The 24,929-nt window shown below is 47.0% G+C and overlaps 2 protein-coding genes across 11 annotated transcripts in view; one reads left to right on the top strand and one right to left on the bottom strand.

Annotated features, from left to right (window-relative positions):
* Positions 1–9,971, top strand: part of LOC118224828 (solute carrier organic anion transporter family member 5A1) — a 38,572-nt gene extending 28,601 nt beyond the window's left edge. For both annotated transcript variants that reach the window (XM_035412601.1, XM_035412600.1), the window contains exons 5-10: positions 447–611; positions 4,801–4,999; positions 7,739–7,898; positions 8,635–8,876; positions 8,993–9,057; positions 9,427–9,971. In XM_035412601.1, the coding sequence (XP_035268492.1) occupies positions 447–611; positions 4,801–4,999; positions 7,739–7,898; positions 8,635–8,876; positions 8,993–9,057; positions 9,427–9,890 (1,295 nt within the window). In that variant the 3' untranslated portion in view covers positions 9,891–9,971. The remainder of the gene's footprint in view (positions 1–446; positions 612–4,800; positions 5,000–7,738; positions 7,899–8,634; positions 8,877–8,992; positions 9,058–9,426) is intronic.
* A 3,851-nt stretch (positions 9,972–13,822) lies between these two features.
* Positions 13,823–24,929, bottom strand: part of sulf1 (sulfatase 1) — a 105,200-nt gene continuing 94,093 nt past the window's right edge. For 7 of the 9 annotated variants that reach the window (XM_035416109.1, XM_035416110.1, XM_035416116.1 and 4 more), the window contains 5 exons: positions 23,781–23,858; positions 22,712–22,875; positions 22,251–22,393; positions 21,897–22,020; positions 13,823–15,808 (listed from right to left, as the gene is read on the bottom strand). In XM_035416109.1, coding sequence (XP_035272000.1) covers positions 15,021–15,808; positions 21,897–22,020; positions 22,251–22,393; positions 22,712–22,875; positions 23,781–23,858 — 1,297 coding nt within the window. In that variant the 3' untranslated portion in view covers positions 13,823–15,020. Of the gene's footprint in view, positions 15,809–19,390; positions 19,425–21,896; positions 22,021–22,250; positions 22,394–22,711; positions 22,876–23,780; positions 23,859–24,929 lie in introns of all 9 variants that reach the window. The other 2 variants (XM_035416118.1, XM_035416112.1) reach the window with 2 other exon arrangements.

Raw genomic sequence — 24,929 nt, 5'->3', positions numbered from 1 at the left:
CCCCAGACCCCCACCCATAGACACACCAGACACCCCAGACCCCCCAGACCCCCACCCATAGACACACCAGACACCCCAGACCCCCCCAGACCCCTGCCCATAGACACACCAGACACCCCAGACCCCCCAGACCCCTGCCCATAGACCCCCAGACCCCCGCTGGCCTTTGTGCTGCACACGCCTTAAAGCACGAAGCCCGCTGGCGTGTTTCAGCAGTCGCTGGTGTCCTCTGTGTGAGCGGGTATGTCAGAGTGTCACTGGGGGGCAGGATAGGGCCGGCGCAGATCCGTCATGGCGGACGAGCGAAGCCGAACCGACGTGCGGAATAAGCGCTACGCCGCGGCGCTGACCCGGCACAAAGCCGCTCTCTCTCTGGCCCCGGCTCTGACGAGAGCAGACGTGACTGACCGCGCTCACCCGGGCCTGTTCTGCCCCCCCCCCCGCAGACCTCCCCAAGGCCGCGGTGAGGATCCTGAGCAACATGACATTCCTGTTCGTGAGCCTGTCCTACACGGCCGAGAGCGCCATCGTCACCGCCTTCATCACCTTCATTCCCAAGTTCATCGAGTCCCAGTTCGGCATCCCGGCGTCCAACGCCAGCATCTACACCGGTAAGACCCTCCTCCTGGGTGTGTGTGTGTGTTTACAGACACGCATGCACACGTGCACACGCATGTTTACACACGCATGTTTACACACAGGCATGAACACGGTCATACATCCATGTGCGCACACAGATCATCGCACGATGCGCACAAACACACACACACACACACAGATACTGCATCACTGACAACAGGATTCAGCTCAAATATTCTAAACAAGTTTGATTCTGAACGTGTTGGTTTCAGAGCTCTGGCCAATCCTAGTGTGGTTTAACTGCTGGTTAGGTGGGTTGGGAAAAGTCTCAGAATGACATTCTCTCTCTCCTACCTTCTCAGTCTCTCTGGGTGTCTCTCTGTGGACATCTGAGCAGAGTTACTCAGACAGACACCAAGCGCAAATGTGACAGGGACACCCTGTCAGGAACGTTAGCCTATCTATCTATCTATCTATCTATGGTGGCTCAGTATGCCTAGAGTCACACATATCACAACACCTCCTGTACTAAACTACCTTCCTCACTTTCTATTGAAACTGTCTGCATTGCCTAATATGGCTACCTTCATCACTTTCTACTGAAACTGTCTGCATTGCCTAATATGGCTACCTTCATCACTTTCTTCAGAAACTGTCTTCATTGCATACTTTATAAGACTATCATATTTGATAGTGAACTATCTTCATTGCACATTATACCAAACTATAATCCCTTCCTTTAGCAAACTGGCATCGCTTACTGTTCTATAAAAACCGCATTATCTTCATCATTTACTATGGCAAGCTATTATCGATCTGCATCAATGACTGCAATAAGCGCTTCATGGTTTACTGTAGAAAGGATGTTCACTGCCTATTACTGGTAACTCATATGGTTCCATGTATAATTTATTTATTGGCTTATCTTTTTTTGGGATCTGGAAAAGATTTTGTTCTCTTGAACCTCTTTTGCGCAAAATCACAATGTATTAAACACAACCATCACCATCTTTGTCGCATTGCATGCAATGAAGACGCTGTGCTTTACACACACTACCGTTGTAAATGTCGAACAATTAAACAAGCATGTATTTAAATGTGGTTTTCAAATGTGGTCCGTGATGTCTGCAGAAGGGCTATTTTGCTTTTGGGTGGGTGCATTTCCTCATCCTTTCCAGTAGCACTTCGCTCTGCTGGGGCTCTCATAGCCTTCTCGTCGTCATTAGGAGTGACTCATGCGTGCTCCTTTGATAAAATCAGCGTCACCCTCAGATCAACGTCAGAACTACCCTTGACATTATTGAGCCCTTCTGGCCTACGCACATAGATTTATCAGATAATCAATCTCTTAGTCAGTCTGCCTATTGTTTAAGATCTTCAGTACAATTGCTCGTGGTATTTTAAAACGTTTGACTGCTTATTAATAAACGACTTTGTTTAGTCCTCGCAAACAATGTCTGCAAAATTCCGCATTGTGTTGCTAGGAGCGGAAATCAGTGCGCATTAACCTGGGTGCTGATGAGTCTGTTGCCAGGATACAGCAAGAAAGGCAAGAGAATCGCACGAGGGGATCGCGTATCTTCAGCGTGAACCCCACCGTTTGTACAAAGCCTTGTGCAAGGGCTCCCCCTTTTTCTCTCACCCACAGGAAAGAGCGTTTATGCCCTGTGGTCTGCGCGTTAGAATTAGGTGTTGTGTCGCATTGTGGATGGTGAATATTGTAGATGTTTTTTCACATTGTAGCAGGAGAACATTCTAGATGTTCTTTCGCACTGTAGCAGGAGAACATTCTAGATGTTCTTTCGCATTGTAGCAGGGGAACATTCTAGATGTTCTTTCGCACTGGAGCAGGAGAACATTCTAGATGTTCTTTCGCACTGGAGCAGGAGAGCATTCTAGATGTTCTTCGCATTGTAGCAGGAGAACATTCTAGATGTTCTTTCGTGCTGAAAGGGGCCGGATAGAGCCAGTGAACTGACGCACGCGGCTGTACGTGGGTCTTGTGCGCAGTCACTGAAAATGCAGCACTGATAAATAATGCAGGTGCTCTTTAAATAAATGGACACCTGGGAAAAGGTAAGGAGTGCTGTGTAAAACAGCAGGGGGGCCTGCAGAACCTGTATTAGCTCACAGATACTGACCGCTGCCGTGCTTAAAATCCTTTTTTTACGACCACCTCGATCCCTCGATCCTACGACCGCAACGCGCGGTCTCCTTGGACCTGACCACGGTCGCGTAACCTCTGTCTGTCTTCACGCTGAATCTTTTAAACCGCTTTGGCCCTTAGTTATACAAGACCCTTTTATTTTTAGAAGGGAACTGTGGAGGGTCTCTCTCTCTCTCTCTCTGTCCGCTCTCTCCCTCTCTCTCTCCCTCTCTCTCTCTCCCTCTCTCTCTCTCTCTCTCTCTCTCTCCCTCTCTCTCTCTCTCGCTCACTCTCTCCCTGTCGCTCTCTCTCTCTCTCTCTCTCTCTCTCTCCCTCTCTCTCCCTCTCTCTCTCTCTCTCTCCCACCCTCGCTCTCTCTCTCTCTCTCGCTCTCTCCCTCTCTCTCTCTCTCTCACTCTCTCTCCCTCTCTCTCTCTCTCTCTCTCTTCTCTCTCACTCTCTCCCTCTCTCTCTCTCTCTCTCTCTCTCACTCTCTCTCTCCGAGCCTCGCTGTTCATTTCGCCAGGGAGACGGGCTGTTCCCTCGGGAGCACGTTTAGCCTCCTCTTATCGCCCCGCGCGTGGCGGCTATCTGCGCTGTTCTGGCAGGCGAGCGCCCGCGTCACCGTGACCTCGCGTGAAGTGACGGCCAGGTGTGAGGGCAGCAGCCATTTAACAAAGTGCCGGACTTACGCGTTCCTTCTTTGTGTCTCACACGACAGTTAGACGCCGCGTTGTTCCATTTATGATGGCCGCATCCACCATAGAAAGCTCTGAGACGGCAGTACTTCAGTGCTTACGTTATAACTCATAAGGGCCCTGATAGGAGGAACAGTGTATCTGTGCTAAGATAAGCTGGAGCCATGTTTATGGTGTTTCGCTGAAACGGCGCAGGGCTAGTGCAGTGTGAACTCAGTGGGAGATGAGCCGAGAACAGAGGGCCGCCATTGAGTGCTGTCATGCTGTGTCTTTCCAGCGCACCACTCTGGGAAATTAAAACTGCATCTATATTTATCAGAACAGGCAAAAAGGCCTTTGTTTAGTTTTTTTTTTTTTTTTTTTTTGTGTACAGATGTCATCTGAAGAACCCTTGTTTGAGGAGAGCAGAGGAGGCTTTTCCCAACAGTGCTAGTCATCAGCTGCACACAGCTGTGTGTGTGTGCGCGCGTGCGTGTGTGTGTGTAGGGCTGTGTGTATGTGTGTGTGGCTGTGTGTGGCTGTGTTTGATTGCACTGTGACCACTGTGTTGGTGAGAATCTATGTGATGATTAATTTAACCTTGGGTCCAGAAGGAAACGCTCCCCATGCGCAATCCTTTGCTATGGAAACGCAAAGGACTTCTGAGATAATCGCAGGCCGCAGATATCTGACGTCTGTCTGAGAGAGCCATTAGGAGGAGGAGTGAATGCTGAGTATGTGCGTGTGTGTGTGTGTGCGTCTGTCTGTGTGGACATGTGCGTACTGTATGTGTGTGTGTGTGTGCGTGTGTGTCATTACACCCCATCGACCAGGCGACTGACCCCTACCATCCACCCCCAGGGTGTTTTCCTGCTGTGGGGAGGGGAGGGGGGGGGGACTCTGGAGGGCAGGCATGTGTGTGACTCCTCCCCCCCCCCCAGCAGCCTGTGGATTTACAGTTACCCGATACAGCCAGGAGTCAGCTTTGACTTTCAAATCCTGTCAATTAGCTGCACTTTCCCCAGAGCACGTGTTCCGGCCTGACAGAGCCTGACTTCACACAGGCCACTGTCACTGTCCAGCCACGGCTGTCATTAGGCTTATCCAAGCTGTGTGTGTGTGTGTGTGTGTGTGTGTGAGTGAGAGAGAGAGCGAGCATGTGCATGCATTAGTGTTTTTTCTTCAAATCCTTTTCATAAAAATCTGGGATTTTGCAGGCCACAGTCTTTTGTAGCCTGCAGTACATGTGGATTCCTAACGTTAGGATGGGTGTTGACAGTTTTGCTGTAACTTCTGGCCATTTTGAGATTATGACTCCCCTCCAGTAAAGCAGCCTTTGCCCTCGCTGGCCATCCAGCGCTGTAGCTTACGGCTGTGTCCCTCCTGCTCCCTCCCCAGGGGTGATCATCGTGCCCAGCGCTGGGGTGGGCATCGTTCTGGGCGGCTACATCATCAAGAAGCTGAAGCTGGGCGCCCGGGAGTCGGCCAAGCTGGCCATGATCTGCAGCGGCGTGTCTCTCCTCTGCTTCTCCACGCTCTTCATCGTGGGCTGCGAGAGCATCAACCTGGGAGGCATCAACATCCCCTACACCACCGGGTAAGAGTCTGTACTGCAGTACCCCTACACCACCGGGTAAGAGTCTGTACTGCAGTACCCCTACACCACCGGGTAAGAGTCTGTACTGCAGTGTCCCTACACCACCGGGTAAGAGTCTGTACTGCAGTACCCCTACACCACCGGCTAAGAGTCTGTACTGCAGTATCCCTACACCACCGGGTAAGAGTCTGTACTGCCGTACCCCTACACCACCGGGTAAGAGTCTGTACTGCAGTACCCCTACACCACCGGGTAAGAGTCTGTACTGCAGTACCCCTACACCACCGGGTAAGAGTCTGTACTGCAGTACCCCTACACCACCGGGTAAGAGTCTGTACTGCAGTACCCCTACACCACCGGGTAAGAGTCTGTACTGCAGTGTCCCTACACCACCGGGTAAGAGTCTGTACTGCAGTACCCCTACACCACCGGCTAAGAGTCTGTACTGCAGTACTCCTACACCACCGGGTAAGAGTCTGTACTGCCGTACCCCTACACCACCGGGTAAGAGTCTGTACTGCAGTACTCCTACACCACCGGGTAAGAGTCTGCACTGCAGTACCCCTACACCACCGGGTAAGAGTCTGTACTGCAGTACCCCTACACCACCGGGTAAGAGTCTGTACTGCAGTATCCCAACACCACCGGGTAAGAGTCTGTACTGCAGTATCCCTACACCACTGGGTAAGAGTCTGTACTGCAGCACTGGGAAAGATTCACATTCTCATATCTCCGGTATCTCCACCCCTACTGACTAAAAGCCTGCCCTCCTTAGACATAGATGGATGTGTGGATGTAACCCATTTACATCGAGCCCATCGAGCGTCAGAAATGGATACATTTAACGTGAGAACATGGAGGTTTTCAGCCTGGCTGTCTGAAGGCTGCGGAGACTCTCTGCTCTCTGCAGCTCGTGGCTGAGGAGGCTTGTCCTTCGCCTGCCCTCCCTGGGCTCCCGTGATTAACGCGCGGGCTGGAATGTTTTTCTTTGTTTTAAACGCGGCCCCTGTGCCTTCAGCCCCGCGCGGCGTCCTGTCCCACGAGGCACCGCTCACGCCGCTCATTTAACCAGCGGAGCGGCGGCGTCCGTTTCCGCGCGCGGGGAGCTCCTCCGCGTTCCCTCGGAGACGGCGGGAGCAGCGGTCACGGTTTCCACGGCGCTCCGTTCGCCGACGGCGGGGCGGATGAGTTCAGAGGCCTCTGGGGTGCGGAACGTCAATAGCGACCGGGCGCCAGGAAACATCGATCCGCTGTTACCTGGCGAAGACTGTTTGCTGTCCCCGACGTTAAGGACGTTAAGGAGCAGTCCCTCGAGTGTCGAGTGAGGCTGGCGGCTTCGTCGCTTGTGTTAAGCCATGCCTGGTTTCAGTGCCTGCGGGAACATCCGATGTGTTTTGTCAATGCTTGGAGACGCCGTCGGTTACGGGAAGTGTGGTCCTCCCGTCGTGTTTTTGAATGCGATTGGCCTAGTCTTCTCACTGGACTGTTGAACTAAGTCCGTTTGCCTGCAGCCGATGACTCAGTAGGTGATATTGGCCGGTGCAAAATCGCATCGACCGGGCCGCCATTTTGTTTCACAGCCATTAAAAAAAAGGAAGCGCCGTCCCAGTTATCCGGTGTTGCGTTGATTTGACTCAAGGAAAGGCGTGCAAAATTGTGTGCGCTTGAGGGACAGAAGAGAAAGCTGCACCGGCGCAGTACTGTCATTGTTGAAATGGGTCGATCTGCCTGGTGTCGCATTCTGTTTGCAGTTAATCTGGGAAATGTGGGCCCCAGACAGCATTTGGATAATTCGGCTGTAAATGACTGTTGCGCAGCGTGCAGTATGAAATGAGTTTCACGCCGGCACGATCGAGTTGTGTCTGAGCGTCCCTGAGGACGGGCCGAGGTATTCTGAATTGCCAAATGAGGACTCGAGAGCTTGGAAATAGAAGATACGAAGATAACCATTTACTTTCAAAGAGGATATCAGTTTGTGACCGAGCCTAATGTTTTCTCGCTGCGCAGTCTGTATGGCTGCAGACAGGAGACGTGTGGCTGATGTTGAAATGAATGGATGGTAAATGGACTGCATTTATATAGCGCTTTTATCCAAAGCGCTTTACAATTGATGCCTCTCATTCACCAGAGCAGTTGGGGGTTAGGGGTTAGGTGTCTTGCTCAAGGACACTTCGACACGCCCAGGGCGGGGTTTGAACCGGCAACCCTCCGACTGCCAGACAATCGGTCTTACCTCCTGAGCTATGTCGAATTCATTCCCCTCTGGCGTGTTGGGATCCAGTTCGTTTTTGATCCGCGTTGCGTATGAACGGTGTGGCTGTGATGTACCGCGCCGTGAGCGGCGCTCTTGCTGTCCCCTTCCCTTTCGAGCCTTCCGGAGGCCGTCCTGTTTCACGACGCCCTTCCCCCTCGGTGGCTCTGCGCAAACAGCCGGCGGCTGAGCCTGCAGAAAATTCCGGCGCGTGAAATTGGCTCCGCTTTTTTAGCCGCCGCGTTAAAAAGCGCCGCTTTCCTTTCTCCCCCTTTCGAGCGGCGCCGCGGGCCGTCCAAAGCCAACCGAAGCGCGCGGCTGATTGGAGCCGTGCTCGCCGGGGAGGACGGCCCTGGCGCGGCTGGGCCTTGGGTTCCCACGCCGTTTGAAGGCGGCGTGTTTATTCAGCATCTCTCTCTCTCTCTCTCCCCATTCTCTCCCCCCCCCCCTCCGCCCCCCCCCCCCCCCCCCCCCCCCCCCCCCCACAGCCCGACCCTCACCATGGCGCACAGGAACCTGACGGGCGGCTGCAACGTGAACTGCGGCTGCAAGATCCACGAGTACGCCCCCGTGTGCGGCTCGGACGGCATCACGTACTTCAACCCCTGCCTGGCGGGGTGCAACAGCGTGGGCAACGACAGCACGGGGGTGAGTGCCCCACCGAATTCCCCAAATCTGCCCCAAACAAAGCCCACCACACAAACCCAGAGCCAGACCCCTGAAAACACACTGAAGGGCTGCTGGCTGTCTGACATCACACTGGCCTACTGAGACAGGAAGCTGAAACAGAGTTGTGCCTTGTTTACTCCGAGCAAAAGATTTCTGTATTAATATGGCTGCGATCGTTGATAATTGCACTGCAGTATGTTTGCTTAAGCAGACAAATGGCCTTTGGCGTCACTGGTAATGACAGCACATGTTATGATTTCTAGAATAATATGTACAATTTATGTGACAGTATACTGATATACTTAATAATTCAGCTGTTATGTATGACTTCCTGAGGGAGGTCAATAGGGCATAGTCCCTTTGTGAATTGTTATTTTAAAAAATGAGTGTATTTTAAAATCTGTTATCGCTGGTGCTTGCTGATTGCCTCTTTGCTTCTTCTGAGAAAATAAAACTATGGGAATTGTTTCAGTGGATTTCCAAAGTATTTGTACATTACATATTTGTAGTTGTTATTGGACATTGACTTGCTGCCTGCCTTGTGCATCTCATGTTACTGTTTGGATGATTTCTTTCTCAAGCACCTCTTGCCTTTTGATAGAAATCTTAAGAGTTAAATCTTATGCTCAGTTTCCATACACACAGATAGACATTTTTAAGGTGAAGTGTAGAGAGGGGCAGTCTTTAAGAGTGCGCTGTGTTGGCCTTCTTTCAGATCCGGAACTACACAGACTGTGCCTGTGTACAGAGCAGACAGGTCATCACCCCGCCCACTGGCGGTCAAGGCAACCAGCTCCAGCTGGTCATCGTCAAGACGTACCTGAACGAGAACGGCCACGCCGTGTCGGGGAAGTGCGACCGCACCTGCAACACGCTCATCCCCTTCCTCATCTTCCTCTTCATCGTCACGCTCATCACAGCCTGCGCCCAGCCCTCCGCCATCATCGTTACACTCAGGTCAGAGCTCGTCACCAGGAATAAAGAGCGCAAATCATTACAAACTACACACAAAACTCTGATGTCATTAATTGCTCCTCTGTCACTGTCTCACGCTGTCCCCTTTGACTGTGCAGGTCCGTAGATGAGCAGGAGCGTCCTTTTGCACTAGGAATGCAGTTTGTTCTACTCAGAACACTCGGTAAGTTGCCTTTCTAATATAAACAGCACCACCTGCTGTTCATTTCTCTTATTACGTTACAGAGAATTATTGCATTATTGCACTGAAATAATCGAGAAGCCCGGCTGAGAACATCTCCTGTTCCACTAATGGAATCATGAGTAATGTATACGTTATGCACACCAATACGTTCTTTCAAGCAGTCGCTTTTATTATTTTATGAAGTCTGGTAAAACAATACAGAAAAATTTAAATTGCTGTAATCAAGAGGGAAACATGTCACATTAAGATGTTGCTGTGCAAATGTTTAGATGTTTATAGTGCAGCCAGCACAATGCAGGTAGGGTAAATTTGTGATTCTCTCCCCCCTCCCCCCTCCCCCCTCCCCAGCCTACATTCCGACGCCCATCTACTTTGGCGCGGTCATCGACACCACCTGCATGCTGTGGCAGCAGGACTGCGGCATCCACGGCTCCTGCTGGGAGTACGACGTCACCTCCTTCCGCTTCGTCTACTTCGGCCTGGCCGCCAGCCTCAAGTTCGTGGGCTTCATCTTCATCTTCCTCACCTGGTACTCCATCAAGTACAAGGAGGACAGGCTGCAGCGCTGGCACCAGCACACCTCGGCCCTGGGCACCGTCAGCGAGCTGATCTGCCACGCGGGCGGGCAGAAGAGCCACGCCCGGACGCGCTCCTGCCCCGTCTTCAACCCCCGCCCGGAGCCGCCCGCCGGCCCCGCCCTCAACCGCGGCCTCTGCAGCCGGAGCTGCCCCGGCAACACCCTCAAAGCAATAACCCCGCCCCCCCGCCTGCCGGAGGAGGCCCCCGCCGCCTCCGCCGCCGCCCACGTGTGAGGACAGGGACGACGCCCTCCCCCGCCCTGCCCTGCCTCCCTGCGCCCAAACATGTGCCTTCCTGTTCCTCGGCCCCTCCCACCCCACCAACCCCCCCCTACACCCCCCCCCCCCCCCATCCTCAGCGGCCCCACCTGGGCCCGGTCTCAGACAGGTCGCCCCCCCACCTCCGCCAATGCGCGTCCCCACAGCCCGCGTCCTCAGCGTAGCCTTCATCCCATCTGTGACTCATCTTCAGCTCGCTCTAAATGCGCTTTTTTTTTTTTTAGAAAAAAAAAGAGGAAAAAGAAAACTAAAGGAAGAAGCAGATTTTGTATTCAGTTTTATTTCTATTTATTTCTTTCGTTTTCGTTTCGAGTGAATCCTGGGGCAGCAGTAACCCTCCGTGGGAGGACACCTCACGCATATCATCGACTCCTATATCCAAAATGCAAGTACAGAATTTCAGAATACATTTTGAATTTAAAAAATGTATTTTTAAACATATGGTGCTACGTGGGGGGACGACACACTCTGAATTACTCAGTCACAGATCACAGGCTGGAGTGGCTGAACGGCACTGCTTCACAAGCACAAATGAAAGCTGTACTATGCAAGCTTCTCTCTCCTCTGCTCCCCCCGCATTACAGTACTGTACAACGAATCCGTGCTTTTCGCCCAAATTTTACTGCTGGTGGTTGAGCGTGCATATCATGTTCATGTTCGCATGAAATATTCGCCATCCACACCATTTAAACGTCCTGCACTCGTTTTGTTTTTTTTTTAAGGTAGTCCATCCTCATGTATTCTTTTTAAACTCTTCCTCCAGTGCTGTCATTGTGATCCTGTACCTTGATTGGTTTTGGAGATTCCATGAATTTGGCGCAATTAGAGTCGCTTGTATAGGGGGCGTAACGGTACGAGGTTGCCTCCTCTGGCCCCGCCCCCCACACACTCTCCAGGATCACAGAGTGCGCGCTTGCTCCCGGACTGCCGTGGAGTCACCCCACCCCAAAACTGAGGACTCAGAGCTCGCTGTCTGTACCAGTCATCATCCATGAAATCGCTGTCATCTCAAACATGTGCTTAGTGCGGTCCATGTTAAAGTGCTGTACGATACTGTGTATATTCTGAGTGGGCAGGGGGAGGGATGGTCCGATGTAGTGTACACGCATACTGGCTGCGGTTGCATGTTTCAGTGCTCTGCCTTTTGCTGTGATCGTCTCCATGTGGTCTGGAGGTCTCAAAACAACCTTGAAGTACACTTCAAGTAGATCTAAACTGATTTTAAGTCTGGCAGCGTGTTGGGTATGTGACACTTAGCCCAGTGCTAGCACTGCAGAGCTTGTGATGAGCAGGGCTACGCACACAGCCCAGCCTGCAGGTAGTGTTTCAGAGAGCGCCGCCTGCTCGTCAGCATTGAAGACACTGAGCGCGAGCAGTCTGCAGTTATAGATTTAGCTGGGACTTAGTGTTTACTAAGTAGCAGCAAGCATCACTTTCTAGGAATTTAACTTCAATTTACAAAATGAAACGTTAACTTTAAATATAAGCAAACTGAGCCCGACTGAGCATGTGCTGTTGACACTCATTTGTCCAACCGATGAAATGTGACTTGAGAAAACGCTCTTTGCCTTCGGAAATATCCATGCATTATTCTCCAAATTTGACCTACGGAATTTAGTTCAGCTTAATGACATAATTATGTTTAATTTTTGGCCTTTCTTTGATATGAGGATGCAAATAATTTCCTGTGAGTCAGTACCCACAAAATGGTAAGAAAGAGCCGTTCAATAGAGTCCTTGACCATAAATCAATTACATACTTAAGTGCCAGTCAGGTCAAATCAATGTTCAATATCACGTCACTTCAGCATACGCTGTATTAACAGTAGTAATTCCACTAGTTTTGTTGTCAGATCTATGTAGGACTTAATTCTTAGACATTTTGGCATTTAATCGATATTGCAGTAAGCATGCATAGAATAATGACGTCCAGGTACATCAGCGTATAATATATATTACTGTAGGAATTTTTACATTTTGCTGTGTGCATATGTTTGAAGGTAACTGAGGACCCCTGCTGGTCAGAAAGGCCGTGACACATATGTCGCCTAAAACTATAATTCTGTGACAGAAGGAAGCTGTATTCCTTATATTTATGCAAAGGCATCACTATAGAACCATAAAGGCAAATGTAGATGTAGGGCCTCTTTTTTAAAAACTACCACCTTTTTTTTTAACTGCCTCCACCTAAATATAACAAACCATGCCTAATAACACAATGTAATTAAAATGGTTGCAAACACAAAAATTGGCTTAAATCTAAACGTAAAAGCAGAAAAATAACATTGTTGGTGAGGGGTTGCTAGTTCATGGAGCGCTCATGAACAAAATGAAAACTGGGGCATCAGCCTGTGGATTATTCCGTTAAATCCAAAAACGCTGTGGCCTTTCAGTGCTGTTAATTTGCCTGCAGCGGTGTGAACTTCACCACAGCTCAAGGAGAGGCCGTCAGGGAAAACAGATATTTTATTCCGTGGTTTGAATATGGGCATATATGAATATGTATTTCTCCTGTACTAGCCTGTGAATTTTACAAACTATGCACAAACCTACAGTTAAGGGTTTTTGTGACAGTACCCAAATTCATATCTGTGGTTGTTTGCAGTGCATTTTTATCATTCTGACCTCATTTAACTATTGAGTAAATTTGTTGTATCCAACAGAATGACATTGCTACCAGTAGTGGGAGATGTACTGCGGGTTGCATGTCATTACACTGACTTTGTGCTTGTCATAACATCACTGCATTTAAAAAAAAATTATTTTCCTTTTAAAATGATGCTTTTCATTGGAGATCGTGTTTGAGTCTGAATTGCATTTCACATGACAACCTTGAAGGCAGTATTATTTGAGTGTAATCAATGCCTCTTAAGAAAAAAGGTGTTTGGTATAAAGGACCTCTGAGCTAAACTCTTTGTTTCCAAGTAGTAATAATGTAAATATTTTTAAGAAGTTAAAATGATCATTGTCGAAAAAAAAGCATAGAGCTCTTAACTAGTTAAAGCCTATTTATGAACTAACTTTACATTTTAGACTACTAAAAACTAATGGAAGCCAGTATATTCACTTTTTTCAGTGCCTGCTGTACCCACAGTATTATATAGGAACAGTGTTCAAACTGAGCAAGGTTAATTACTGAAATTGCTTTAACACACTGTATTTGGACTGGATGGCTTAATTCTCACTTTTAGTGTTACCAAAATGCCCTTGAAACGAATGAGTTATTGGAAACACTGAGATCAATCTCTGGAAAATCCGATGTCATTTTTATTTTTAGTTTTTTTTTTAATCTGACAAATGATAAAGTGAAGGGCGGCTGTGGGATTCTGGGTAAACGTGCGCTGACTGTGACTCTGGCGGTGACGTGAGAATCTGGGCATTTGCGGACGACCACATACCTCTCCTGACCGCACCGAGCGCCCTCTGGCTCCATGGCACTGCGGGTGTGCACGTGTCAGCACAGGGCAGAGGGCAGCTGCGCTTCACACACACGGGTTCTTTCAGGTAGACTAGCGTTTGTTTCTCTCCATTTTCCATCGAACCTGTATTTATTTTAAACAAGCTGTGTTTGAGAAGGGGGTTTTAAAAAAAAACAACAAAAAAAACCCCCTTGCAATTATGTTCGCCAGGAACAGAAGTCAATACATTGTGAACGTTTCGTTTACAAAATACCTTGAATACTTGATATTTGTCAATAAAAACTGTAAAATGTACGAACTGGCTTTGTGTTCCTTTAACAGTCGTTTAGAGAACTGCTCAGAGACGGTCATCTTGCACATTCATTTCTAAATTCATCTGAGATCGTTACCATGTGTGTGCTTGTGAGTGAGAGGAACTGTATATGGAAAACATTTAGCAGAGTTTTAAAAATGTAAATGCCACACTCGATAAAACAAACACAGCTGAATATTTTTACTTGAAGCAATTGAGGTTATATACATTACTTAATGGTACAATAGCAGTGCCCCACCTGGGAATTGAAGTCTTTGAGTTACAAACCAAGTTACCAAACCATTACACTACGCTGCCATGAACAATCCTAGTGTGCGGTGTCATGATTAAGTTCATGCTACTGAAAAGCATGTATTACAAAATGGCTTCTTGGCTTTCCTGAGGCACTACATTAGAAAACTTTCGATACGTTTACTCAGTAGTAACCACCTAATCCAAGCAAAATTTGGAAGGGGGGGAATGTACAGAAGCAGAACTGATTTGTAAAGCAATGCTCTTTACAATCAAAGCAGGGAAAGAGCTGAACGTGTCATCCATTCACATTTTTTTTTGGAATGGCACAAACTGCATGTACTGGGTCAGAGCAGTGAACACAAAGGTAAAATCTAATGTCTTTTGTTGGGGTATAAATATGAATATTTTCAGGTTGACCTTTGTGATTTTGAGGGAGAATAAGTTATTTGAAAGAATGCACACTTGAACTGAACCCCTGGTTTATAAATACTAGTATTTTTCAGCTTATCATAGTTCCGCCATTTAGACAGGTGTCCATTAGCAATAAAAATATATATATATATATTTTTTATACAGAACTTTATTGAATGCAGTGAAGACCAAGCTGTTCATTTTATGTTTTGGCAAAATCTGGTGGAGGTTATTTCAAATACATTTTAAAAAGGCAGAGTTTTAAGGTAAACAGCAGTTTGCTGAAAGGCAAATATTTTAAAAGTGCATTTTAAGTAAACTGAACAATCTGACAGTGGTTTCTTTTATGAAGGAGTGCACTGAATGGTTTCACCATTTATTTGACCTGTATTTCATAAAAAATATATTAAAAAACATTACTTTAATGGAGTTAGCCACATGGCATTTAAAATTTAAATCCAATATTTCATTGCAACTGCATTTAGGCTTAATCTTTTTCTATATATATATATATATATATAAATGTATATATATAAACATAACACTGATTTCTAATTACCAGAGGCACCTGTAAAAAAATAAACATAATAACATTATGATTTATAATACAGTTCTAAATCATGTTCCAAGGCAATGAGCCTGACTCCACACTGCAGAAGTATGTCTCTGGCTCTTCTGGCTCCACAGTGTGGGGGCAAGCAGGCGAGCCTCAGTGACTTGTGGGGGGAAGGCCGCTGGCCTCCCAGTCCCGAGGGTCCCGGCCCTCTGCCCCGCCCTGGTGGGCGTGTGTTTGGTCGGGCACGCCCCTCCCGGCCTGCGCTGTGGATGTCACAGTCTGTGGGGCGAGGGGGAGGTAGCCCTGGGCCTGGAAAATGTCCTCTTGGTCCTGGTCGTGGGGCCGGCCGCGGGGCGGGGGCAGGTCGGCCTGCAGGGTGGAGGAGGAGCGCAGCAGGAAGTCGTGCCGGGTCTCCAGCTCGGTGAAGCCGTTACCGCTGAAGATGAGCCCGTCTCCATCCAGCCCCTCCTCCAGCTGCTGGGCCCAGCTGTCCCTCGGGGCTCCCCTCCACGGGCCCGCCCTGCCCCAGGGCCTCTCGGGGATGTCGTTTTGGGATTCAAGTTTCTTCTCGGGCGCGCGGGGGGCTGGGCTGCGGGGAGCTGGGGGGGTGGCGGGTTTAGGCGTGGCGGCTACTGGCCACGCCTCCCGGACGGGGGCCCCCGCTCCGCTGGACTCCTCCAGTCCCGCGGCCCCCGAACCCAACTCTGCCAGGGGGTCAAGTTTGTCTGTTTGGTTTAGTTCCTTTAAATTTCTCAGCAGTGCAAACATACTATCTACATCCTTCTGAAAGTTAGTCCAGTCGTCCAGGCTGGGACTGTAGTCAGGCCTGTTGTCATACAGGCTGTCGTTCACGCTGTACAGGTCCTCCAGTCCTTGCCAGTTGACGTCCTCGGTGAAGTTGGGGAGTTTAGCCTTTCCGTGTGTCCCATGCTGGCTGTGAGCTGGGGAGAGAGAGCGTTGGGAGGGAGGGTCAGAGCGTGCTCACGATGTGGCCAGTGAGGGCTCAACACTCACACATTCTCCAGCGGATCAAAAAAACATGCAGCCATGCCCATCCCCTCCCCAAACCACACACTCACGCACACATCACCCCTGTCCCACCCCAGTATAATGGAATCAAGACCTGATTAGTGCCCCACACACCACTGCAGCAGCTCATTTTGTTAGGCATTAAACCCTCAAGCCTCTGAAGCAACAAGCACAGCAAACGTCAACAGACTCGACCAAAGACACTGCATTAAACAAAATGAAGGTCACAGAACAGCCACTGTGGCGTTACACCTCTTGAACAATCCAGAGTGTGCTACTGTACAAACACACGGGCATGTGAGAAAATCCAGAGAAACCTGGAATCAAATGTGTCATGAAAGAAAGAGGGATATGGGAGAAAAGAAAAGTCATGACGTACATCGACAAAAAAAAAAAAAAAAAAAAAGAGGGAAGGATGGGGGGACGTTTATGAATACCACCATGAACATGCACTCTGCTTTCGGTTCAGGGCATTCCACGATGAGGCACGTGACAGATCTGTGTGCACGAAGACCGGCTGGTGGACAGTCGTGAGCAGGTGAGTCCCGTCTGACAGAAGGATGTAACCCACAGGTCTAAAAGCAGCCGTGTCAGGATACTGGTGGTGTGCAACTGGCAGGTCTCTCCGCTGTGTTTTCCATTTGTGCTGAACACACGGATTCCAAACCTGCATTTTTCCTTTATCGCTTATAGGAAGCTATAGTCCCTGTACAGTACTGTACTGTAGCATGTTCCCTGTCACATATGCTATGGTAGTCTGTAGTTTTTATTTTGTGAAACTAAAATCTAACATCAGATGTTAAATAGAAAACTGATTTTTTAGTTCGTTCGAACAAAGAAAAAGTTCATTTGAATGAACGTCATTTGTGGGTAAAGAGTGTAACATTAATATGAACCACCTGACTGGATTTAGAATCGTTGTCAATGGGAAATTTATAATGTCTTTCTCCATTCAGAGATTTTTTCCAACTGTGTTTACAACTTGATAAACAACTGGCCTTGTTCAGGCAGCTGTTTATCAACAACTGGCTGAACAATACAGTAAAAACCACCATATTCTTGTTTCCACTAACGCAAAAACCATGAAAATGCAACTGTTTTGCCCTTCAGGGTTTCAGAATGCTGACTTGGACTGCAGCCCAGCAATATATCAAGTTCTCAAGGAACACAAAGGACAGGGCAGTCACAGTGTCCATCTTAGAACAAAGTTCTAAGGACTATATATCAAATGCTGTAGTATATCTGTTTTCTTAAAAATAAAGATGTATATAATGTACTCATTGATTAGAAACACAAACATAAGCATGGTTTATCACTTGCTGTAATATCGGTTTCCATTCTAGAGCAATAATGAAGCAGCCTATAAGCCATAACATCACAACAGTGAGAAACATATTTAACAGGCAGGCTATTGATCGGCTACACTTTCACACTGTTTGTGAATAGCTCATCATTGGGAGTCCTGATGGAGGACTAAACCTCAATCACATGAGAGTCAGCTACAGCACACTGACCCCTCCACTTTGGACTGCCGAGTATATCTACTACTATCTCGACAGTGTTAAGCCCCCAGGGTTCCATGATACTAGACAAAACTTTAAAAGCTCAGTTCAGTCATCACTGATTAAAGTTCAAATAATCACAGTCCAAGTAGGCCTACTGTAACACCAAGAGAGCAAGCTTTAGCACAAGTACAGACAAAGAGAGAAGACCTTAGTGATAAATGACCTTAAGGTGGATTCTATGAGCTTTCCCAAAGAAGAGAAATGATAGATTAAAGAATGCACTTTGGGACTGTTGATCAAGGGAGCTACAGATTTATAACTCACCATTATAATTTTAATATTTCAGCGATGTGGGTTGCTGGAGAAAGAATTCCAGGAGCTTATCGTTAATAATGAAGTCATGGAACAGTCCCAGAGCGATTAATGAAATGAATGGAAACCCAGCTATTCGTAGCAGGCAGCACGCGAACGCGTCACACCACTTTGCACCTCCGCAGGATCAGACACTCGATGGAAAAGACGGAGTGAATTTGCGGAATGAAGAGAGAATGGATGCGTTAACTAAGAAACTCACACGGACGAAAGGCTTGGCCTCCTCAACTTTGACCACTTTCGGTGCTGCTGTAGCCTGGTACGCGGGTGCCAGAAACAGAGAAGGTCAAGAGGAGCAGGTAAACAATTGCGTCGCTGCAACACTAGCGTCAATCAGTCTCCGCACGTCAATGTTGTCAGTCGTCATTCTCTTTAATGAGATCACCACACGAATCGGGAGGATATTGTTTACATATACAATCTAGCCAGAACAAACAATGAGAAACAGCATTATGTAATTAATGTGGTTACTCCCTCACAATTACTGAAAGCATATCTTCCAGGACGCATATCTTTCAGGTAGCACGTATACCTATTCAAAATCAAATAGTTTCCTCCCCACTTCTGATATAGGCTAGTAAATTGCATCGATTCCAAGGCATTTGCATTAATAGGACTATATCAGAACTGAAATGGCATAGTCAAAAATGTTTCTATTATTATTAATGTGATGGGGGTAATGTTCATTTCCTGTTGATAGCATACAGTACATTTAAAATACTTGTTTCAACAGTCAGTGTGGAAAATGAGATGCTGTGGAATGTCATCATGCCTTTTGATCTAACAACTACATGACTCAGTATGCAAACGTGCATTTGCGTGCACATGCACCACATGATATTTTAAGACAATGACATTTTGACAAAAAAAATGTGGCCTTATGATGTTTGTCTCCTTTTTGTATACAATACATAACTCACATTGTTTAGGATAGTATAATTGTTCTCAGTCCATGTGAATATCAGTTAAGCTGTTATGCATAATTTTAGCCACGGCTATGATATAATCAATTTCTTGTTTAAATTTGCATGCACATAGCTCATACTACTTCCATCACATTAAGCTAGCTTGAAGCTTACACACCTAAAAGCTGTGAACATGCAGTTCACCACACCAAAACTTTTTTTCTGTATAAACATTTAGGTCTTGAAATGTATGGTAACTAGAATGTGGGAAAGGAGGTACATCTTTAAAATGAAACCGAAAAAGAAGCGAATTTTTCCCTTGAAGATGCTGACTGACTGTGTTTAATATCTTTGTTGCATTTGCTCCTAATGGAAAAAAGGAAAACATGATGTGGATTTTTTTTTAATGCAGGGAATGAGATGGCTCTTCTCAGGTGAATAAATGTTACTGAATAATAAGCTTATGAAGGAATGGTGCAATGTGGGGCTCACAAGGTTGTTCTTCTGATGAGGTATAGAAATGCTTCCCCTTCGTACCAGTGCCAGCTGGCTTTTAAATTCACGTCTGCACCAGACGGTTAAATCGTTGTTAGAGCAAACCAGCATGCAGCCAAACATTTAAGCTCGATGCGTTTTGAAATATTAGTGGAAATGAGCTGGCCCATGCAGTTATTGAAAAAGCCACTGAATAAAACAAAAAAAGTATGGATACCTGTGTGGATCATAGCTTCCTCCATCTTTATTTCCTAATTAGGAAAATAAGAGCAATTTTATGTTAATGCTTAAATCAGTAAAATAAAAACGAAAAACGAGAAATAAAACATTCACACTGAAGTTCTTCATGCACAGCTTCAATTTCCTGAAGAGAAATGCACTTGAGTTAAACTCCTGACAGACAAAGTGAGGGCCACAGACGTGGAGAGGAACAGGAACAGGAAGAGGGAGAGGGAGATGGGTTGGGTTGGGTTGGGTGGTACAGTACAGTATGTAGTGAGTTCCATCCTGAGTTCCCCTTTGAAGCAGAATCAACAAGGTTTACCAGAAAGTTGACATCAATTCCATGTGAGGTGAGTAAAATGTTAAAAGGTCTAGTGTGAAAGGAAGGTGTTATTTTTTCCACACCAACTGTTTGGAGAATCAGTGGGTGCTTTCACATATGCTCCAGCACATTCCAAAGAAATCTGTAGACGTTTGTATTCATAACAATTGCACTGTAGAACACTTGAGTTTGTGTGCGTCACAAGGGACCTGCTGACCTTGGCAGATTCAATACAGGAGGTTTTTAAGCCATGTTTATTGCTTTTAGCTAACCAGGTTGCTGTTTGGTTGGCTATCAGTAGCCTTTCATGCTAAATGCCTGCATTTATTCACCCAATTTCAACTCAACTGTGTGGTGCACTGCCAATATTACCCTTCTCTTTCTTTGGCATCAAAAATCCTTCATCTGATCATGGGATATTTGTTACTTTTATTACAAAAACAAACCCGTACTTCTTGTCAGCACTGCTGCTACCATAGTAACAGCATACAGTGGAGCTCATGGTCAAACAGTTGTGAGGTATTTTCTGTCATCAAGGAACTTTGTGCTATATTTGAAACCATGCCAAGTGCAGCAACCCATAGTGAAAGCCGTGTTTACACATGGCTAGTCGTGAAACAGCACCACACTGCTTTCTAAAGTGCTCCAGATAGCCATATGTGAAAGCACCAAATATGACCTATTAACTTCATGTGACAAACGCTTTTCCATTTGATTTTAAAATATCTAATTTGAGTAATTTGCTTCCATCATTATGTTTTTTATTAAAATGAAAAGATAACATAAATAGCTCTCCAAACTATCCCGTTATCGTTGTTGATGCAGTGCTGTGTTACAAATTAACATGAACAGTCAAATGACCTCTTTTTTCTGCCAGGCAAGGTTAAGTATTCTGCGCAAATCTGCAACGTTTGACTTAGCTTCAAGACCGAAATCTGATCGCAAATCAGCTTTTCCATTTTACAATGGTTCAGTTAGTTACGAAATCCTGGTATGTGAAATGTTGTATAATGATGGATGGTTCCTCTGACACAGAACACTGCGGATCTCCTGCAGTGCTAATGTCACAATGGAACTACCATGGATTTCGTCACAGAATTATGGGCCTAATACCACAAAGAAAACTGGATTCAATTTTGCGGCTTTGGAGAAAAAAAAAAAAAAAAAAGGCATTTGGAAGTAGCAGGTACAGTTGTTATTTTCACAGTTCACTTAACGATAAAATAAATGGAACTGTACATGACTCATTATTGGGTGTCCTGCCAAAACATAGAGAGGGATTATCATATACAGAAATACCCATAATTAAAAACAAACAGCAGACATAAAGTGCAATAAAACACACTGCTTGGGTGATTTCATACTATTAAAGCCATGATCTCAACAAAGCCCTGGCCTCGTTATTCACTTTCTGCTGAGAGTTGTTACTACTTGGAATCCCTCTGAAATTTCCCATAGGGGAATAGAGCTATTACATGAGCTAATATTTTACAATAGACATCACTTATGCATGTAGATGTCAAATTAAATGCTTTTCTCTTCTCTCAACATTCTAAAGGGAATGCGAGATCAGAATGAGATCCAGTGCAAAGACTAGGACTGGATTTAATTAGAAAGTGTCGGGTCAAAACAGGTTAAGGTGACCAATTGGAGAGGAGGAATCAATAATGACCTTTGATCTGTAAAACTCCAAATGCATGCAGCGTGCTGCGCTATAAGAGACTAAAACCTAAAATCAAAGCCTCCCTTTCAGTGGTAGTACACTTTGTGGCTATCAGTAACAGTACTGCAGACATTTTGTGGGCTTCCTCACTGCTCCTACCTGATATTGCAGTTACTACCAGTCACCTTTTTCAGCGACATTTTACAGTCAAGTCATTAATATGGTAAATCTGCAGTACTGCTGCAATTGCATTAAACTGAAGCTACCTGAGCCAGCTGGCATTGAGCCATTGGCCATTTCAAAGCATGTGACTTCTATGAGCCAAGAGCAGTGATAAGGGGAAGAGCTACACTGCATCTCCTTTCGTGTTATTATTCCCAAGAGCAGGAGCGAGAAGGGCGGGAACTCAAAATCTGTTCCCAGGAACTGGTAAACTGGATTATTAGCGTGGGGTTATCAAGGTGAGTGCCTAATCTCAATCCCATGAAGAGAGCGGGGTGCGCGTCAGGGCCATACCTGCGTCCTGGCCTTTGGGTCGAGGGTTGCACTGTCTGTGTCCCTGGCAGCTGCGCAGCTCCATCAGCTGTGCGTGGAGCTGGTTCAGGACCTCCCTCTCCACTGAGTAAACCGCATTTGTCAGCTGGGAGAAAAAAGCAGAAGGAAACATTTCAAGCCACAGTTCGGTTAGTCAGACCCAGAGGGGCAGAACAAATCCACCACAGAATGAGCTGTATGGAAAAGTAAAGGAAACGTATCTTCTGTTTTTGTACATTTGCGTTAGTGGAGAGTATGCAGGCCATGTGGTTAGACAGTGAAGCAGGTGAGCTTGTGAAATGGGCCAAGGCTTTATCTCTGAGGCGCTGTGCTCACCTGGTAAGGATCGCTGTTCAGGTCAAAGTATTCCAAGAATCCGGTGGCAAACTCGCAGAAGAGGGTATTGTGCGTCTCGTTGATTGTCCGTAGGCACCAGTACGTGTTGTTGTTGGAGCTGGTGCAGGCACAGAATCCACCCACTTCAAAGAGAGCAGGGGATTTAGCAAACTGCAATCTGACATGGTAATACATGGCTCAGGAACTTTGAAAGCTCCTCCGTGAATGCATTTCAACAGTAATACACTCCCTTTTTAATACGCATTATTTTCCATTTGTATTGAGTGGGTAAATATCTAATTCCTGTGGGTGTGTGTGTGTGGGTACTATGAGTATGGAAGCATTATGAGTAGTGGGTTAACACCTGTATGCTAGTTGTGTAATAAAATGTGTGTGTCAGTAGTGTGGTGTGCCAGTGGCCGTTGTTGTGTGTGAACAGGTGTCAGTGTTGTGGTACATACAGTTCCAGAAGGGTGCGGTCTGCCAGTGGTCGTTGTTGTGTGTGAAGCAGGTCAGTCCAGGCAGGCTACAGTCGTCTCCCTTCTTCTGCCTCTTCTTCAGCTTCCTCTCCTTCTTCCTCCTTCGGATCTCGTTGAAGAGCTGAGCCTTCCCGTCAACCTCCTCCCTGATGGACAGAGAGAGCGGGCCAATCAGGCACCAGTCCCCACTAAATCCGTGATAACACACCCACCCTTTTTGGTAAGACAATCTTGTATGACATCACAGTTAGAAATACAAAAATAAATTCTCATTCTGGAAACAAACCATTCTGTTCATTTTACCACACACCATGTTCTTCTGGACAAATCAATAGATGTGCCCTATTTAGCTAATCAATCCCTGATGTTTCTCATTGGATTCTCTGCCTTGTATAGGCTGACGGGGAGTTCTGTATCACCCCGGGTTACCAGACTGGGGGGTTTCAATGTTTTTTCTTTTTATTTTTTACTGCGCCACCACATTGTTTCCACGTTACACAAACGATGACTTCCAGAACACCACTCCGCTGAACGTGCTGGAGTTTAACTTCCAGGCTTCGCTCCCGTGCCGTCGTTCGCTCGTTTGGCACCCCCCGGCCGCGGTGCCACTCAGGCGCCCACCGAGACGTTCTGGAGAAACTCTCTTTCGTAAACCCCACTGGCGCCGAGGGTTTGCGAAACAGCGACGAGCTTTCACAAACACGCTACCTCACAGTCTGTCAGAGTCACGCACATTCAACACGCAGCGCTGCTGACTGCTGGAGAATCAATTACCCCAAGGTTCAGCTGTTAAAGCGCAGCACCGTATGGACAAAGATATTTGACATAATCAAGACGGTGAACGTCAGCCACAGTGAAGTACTAAGCTCGCTTAACGTTACAGATACGACGGGTGATCGAATAATTCCCTTGGTGTATTTGATCCGTGTTAGACCACACTTTGGCTGAACGCGCTCGGAGACGGACTGTGTTAGTGGAGTCACAACTGACAGGGACAGCGAGGTCGACAGACACACACAAGGCGACGCAGACGGACAGCACCTCTACTCACTTAAACGGGTGGAGATGGTCATTCTTGATCTTCAACCTCTCAGCTTTGTTTCTCAGCCCTTTCACTTTGCTATAGTAGCTGGTTTTTAATGAAGAGAAAACAATAGCTCGTTCACGCCTGCCATCTCAACGATCACAGCAACACCGAAAAGACCCCAGCAATGCATGCAGGGACCCAGAACACTGCAAACACATTTCAAATGTCAAATGCGTTTGAATTACGAGTGGAAAACGTCACAGTGTGTGCATCCAAAGACCACAACCCAACTAGACTACTACTATTCAAAAGAGCTGGAAAAAAAGTTTTATTAGGTTGTCTCCAGATTTCACGATGACAGTGCCAAGACAGGCAAATTGAAGCATGATCATTTTCCATTTGAAGGCAGTGACTGCAGAAGAAAAACAGAAACATACTAACACAAATTGCTTAGTCAATATCACCCTGACGAAGCCTCTACTCTAAGCTCGTAGCGTGACAAATCTTTTGGAACCGAGAGAAGTTCCTTTGGCCCAGTATCATGACTATGGCTGCTACGAGGACAAATGCCTTTCACCTCGCAGACAGTTAGTATCCGAAAGCAGGCAAGTGTGGTAAATGCCTTCATTGTGATAGTGAAGTTGCAGGGTGCAGTTCGATACGCGCGGACACAGACTGATATCAGACAGAAAAGGCCCTAAAGTAGCGTGGGCCCTGCTAACAGAATGACCTTTCCGGGTGGGGGGGGGGCTGTAATTCACACACAGGCCGAGGCTGAGAAGCGACTCTGATCAAACGTAGCGGCAGGGCCTTGAGTCTCTGTCAGCGATGCGGACAGAACGCGCTGGCCGTCTTCCCAGAAGCCCCTCTGCGTCTCTCGTGGAACGGTTTCACAGGAAAAGCTGTGCTTGTGAGGCAAGCGGTGGCCTTGATCACTGCGCCCGCTCCCTCGCTCATGTCCGTGCCCTGACACCATGGGAAACGGACGCAAAGGAGCTTTGATCGGACCCAGGGAAAGAGTAACCACGGTTACCGCCCGATGCACTGATCAGATATGGACACGCTACGGGGAGGACAGCGGGACAGCAGTTTGGGCATGGACGAAGCAGGAGAGTTTCATCAGCAGAGACTCCACTGTCATTCTGGGCTTTATAACAATGCTGTCATAGCCAA

Source organism: Anguilla anguilla, chromosome 4 (assembly GCF_013347855.1).
Source record: "Anguilla anguilla isolate fAngAng1 chromosome 4, fAngAng1.pri, whole genome shotgun sequence".
Classification (NCBI taxonomy): domain Eukaryota; kingdom Metazoa; phylum Chordata; class Actinopteri; order Anguilliformes; family Anguillidae; genus Anguilla; species Anguilla anguilla.
This window is presented reverse-complemented; position numbering and strand designations above follow the sequence as displayed.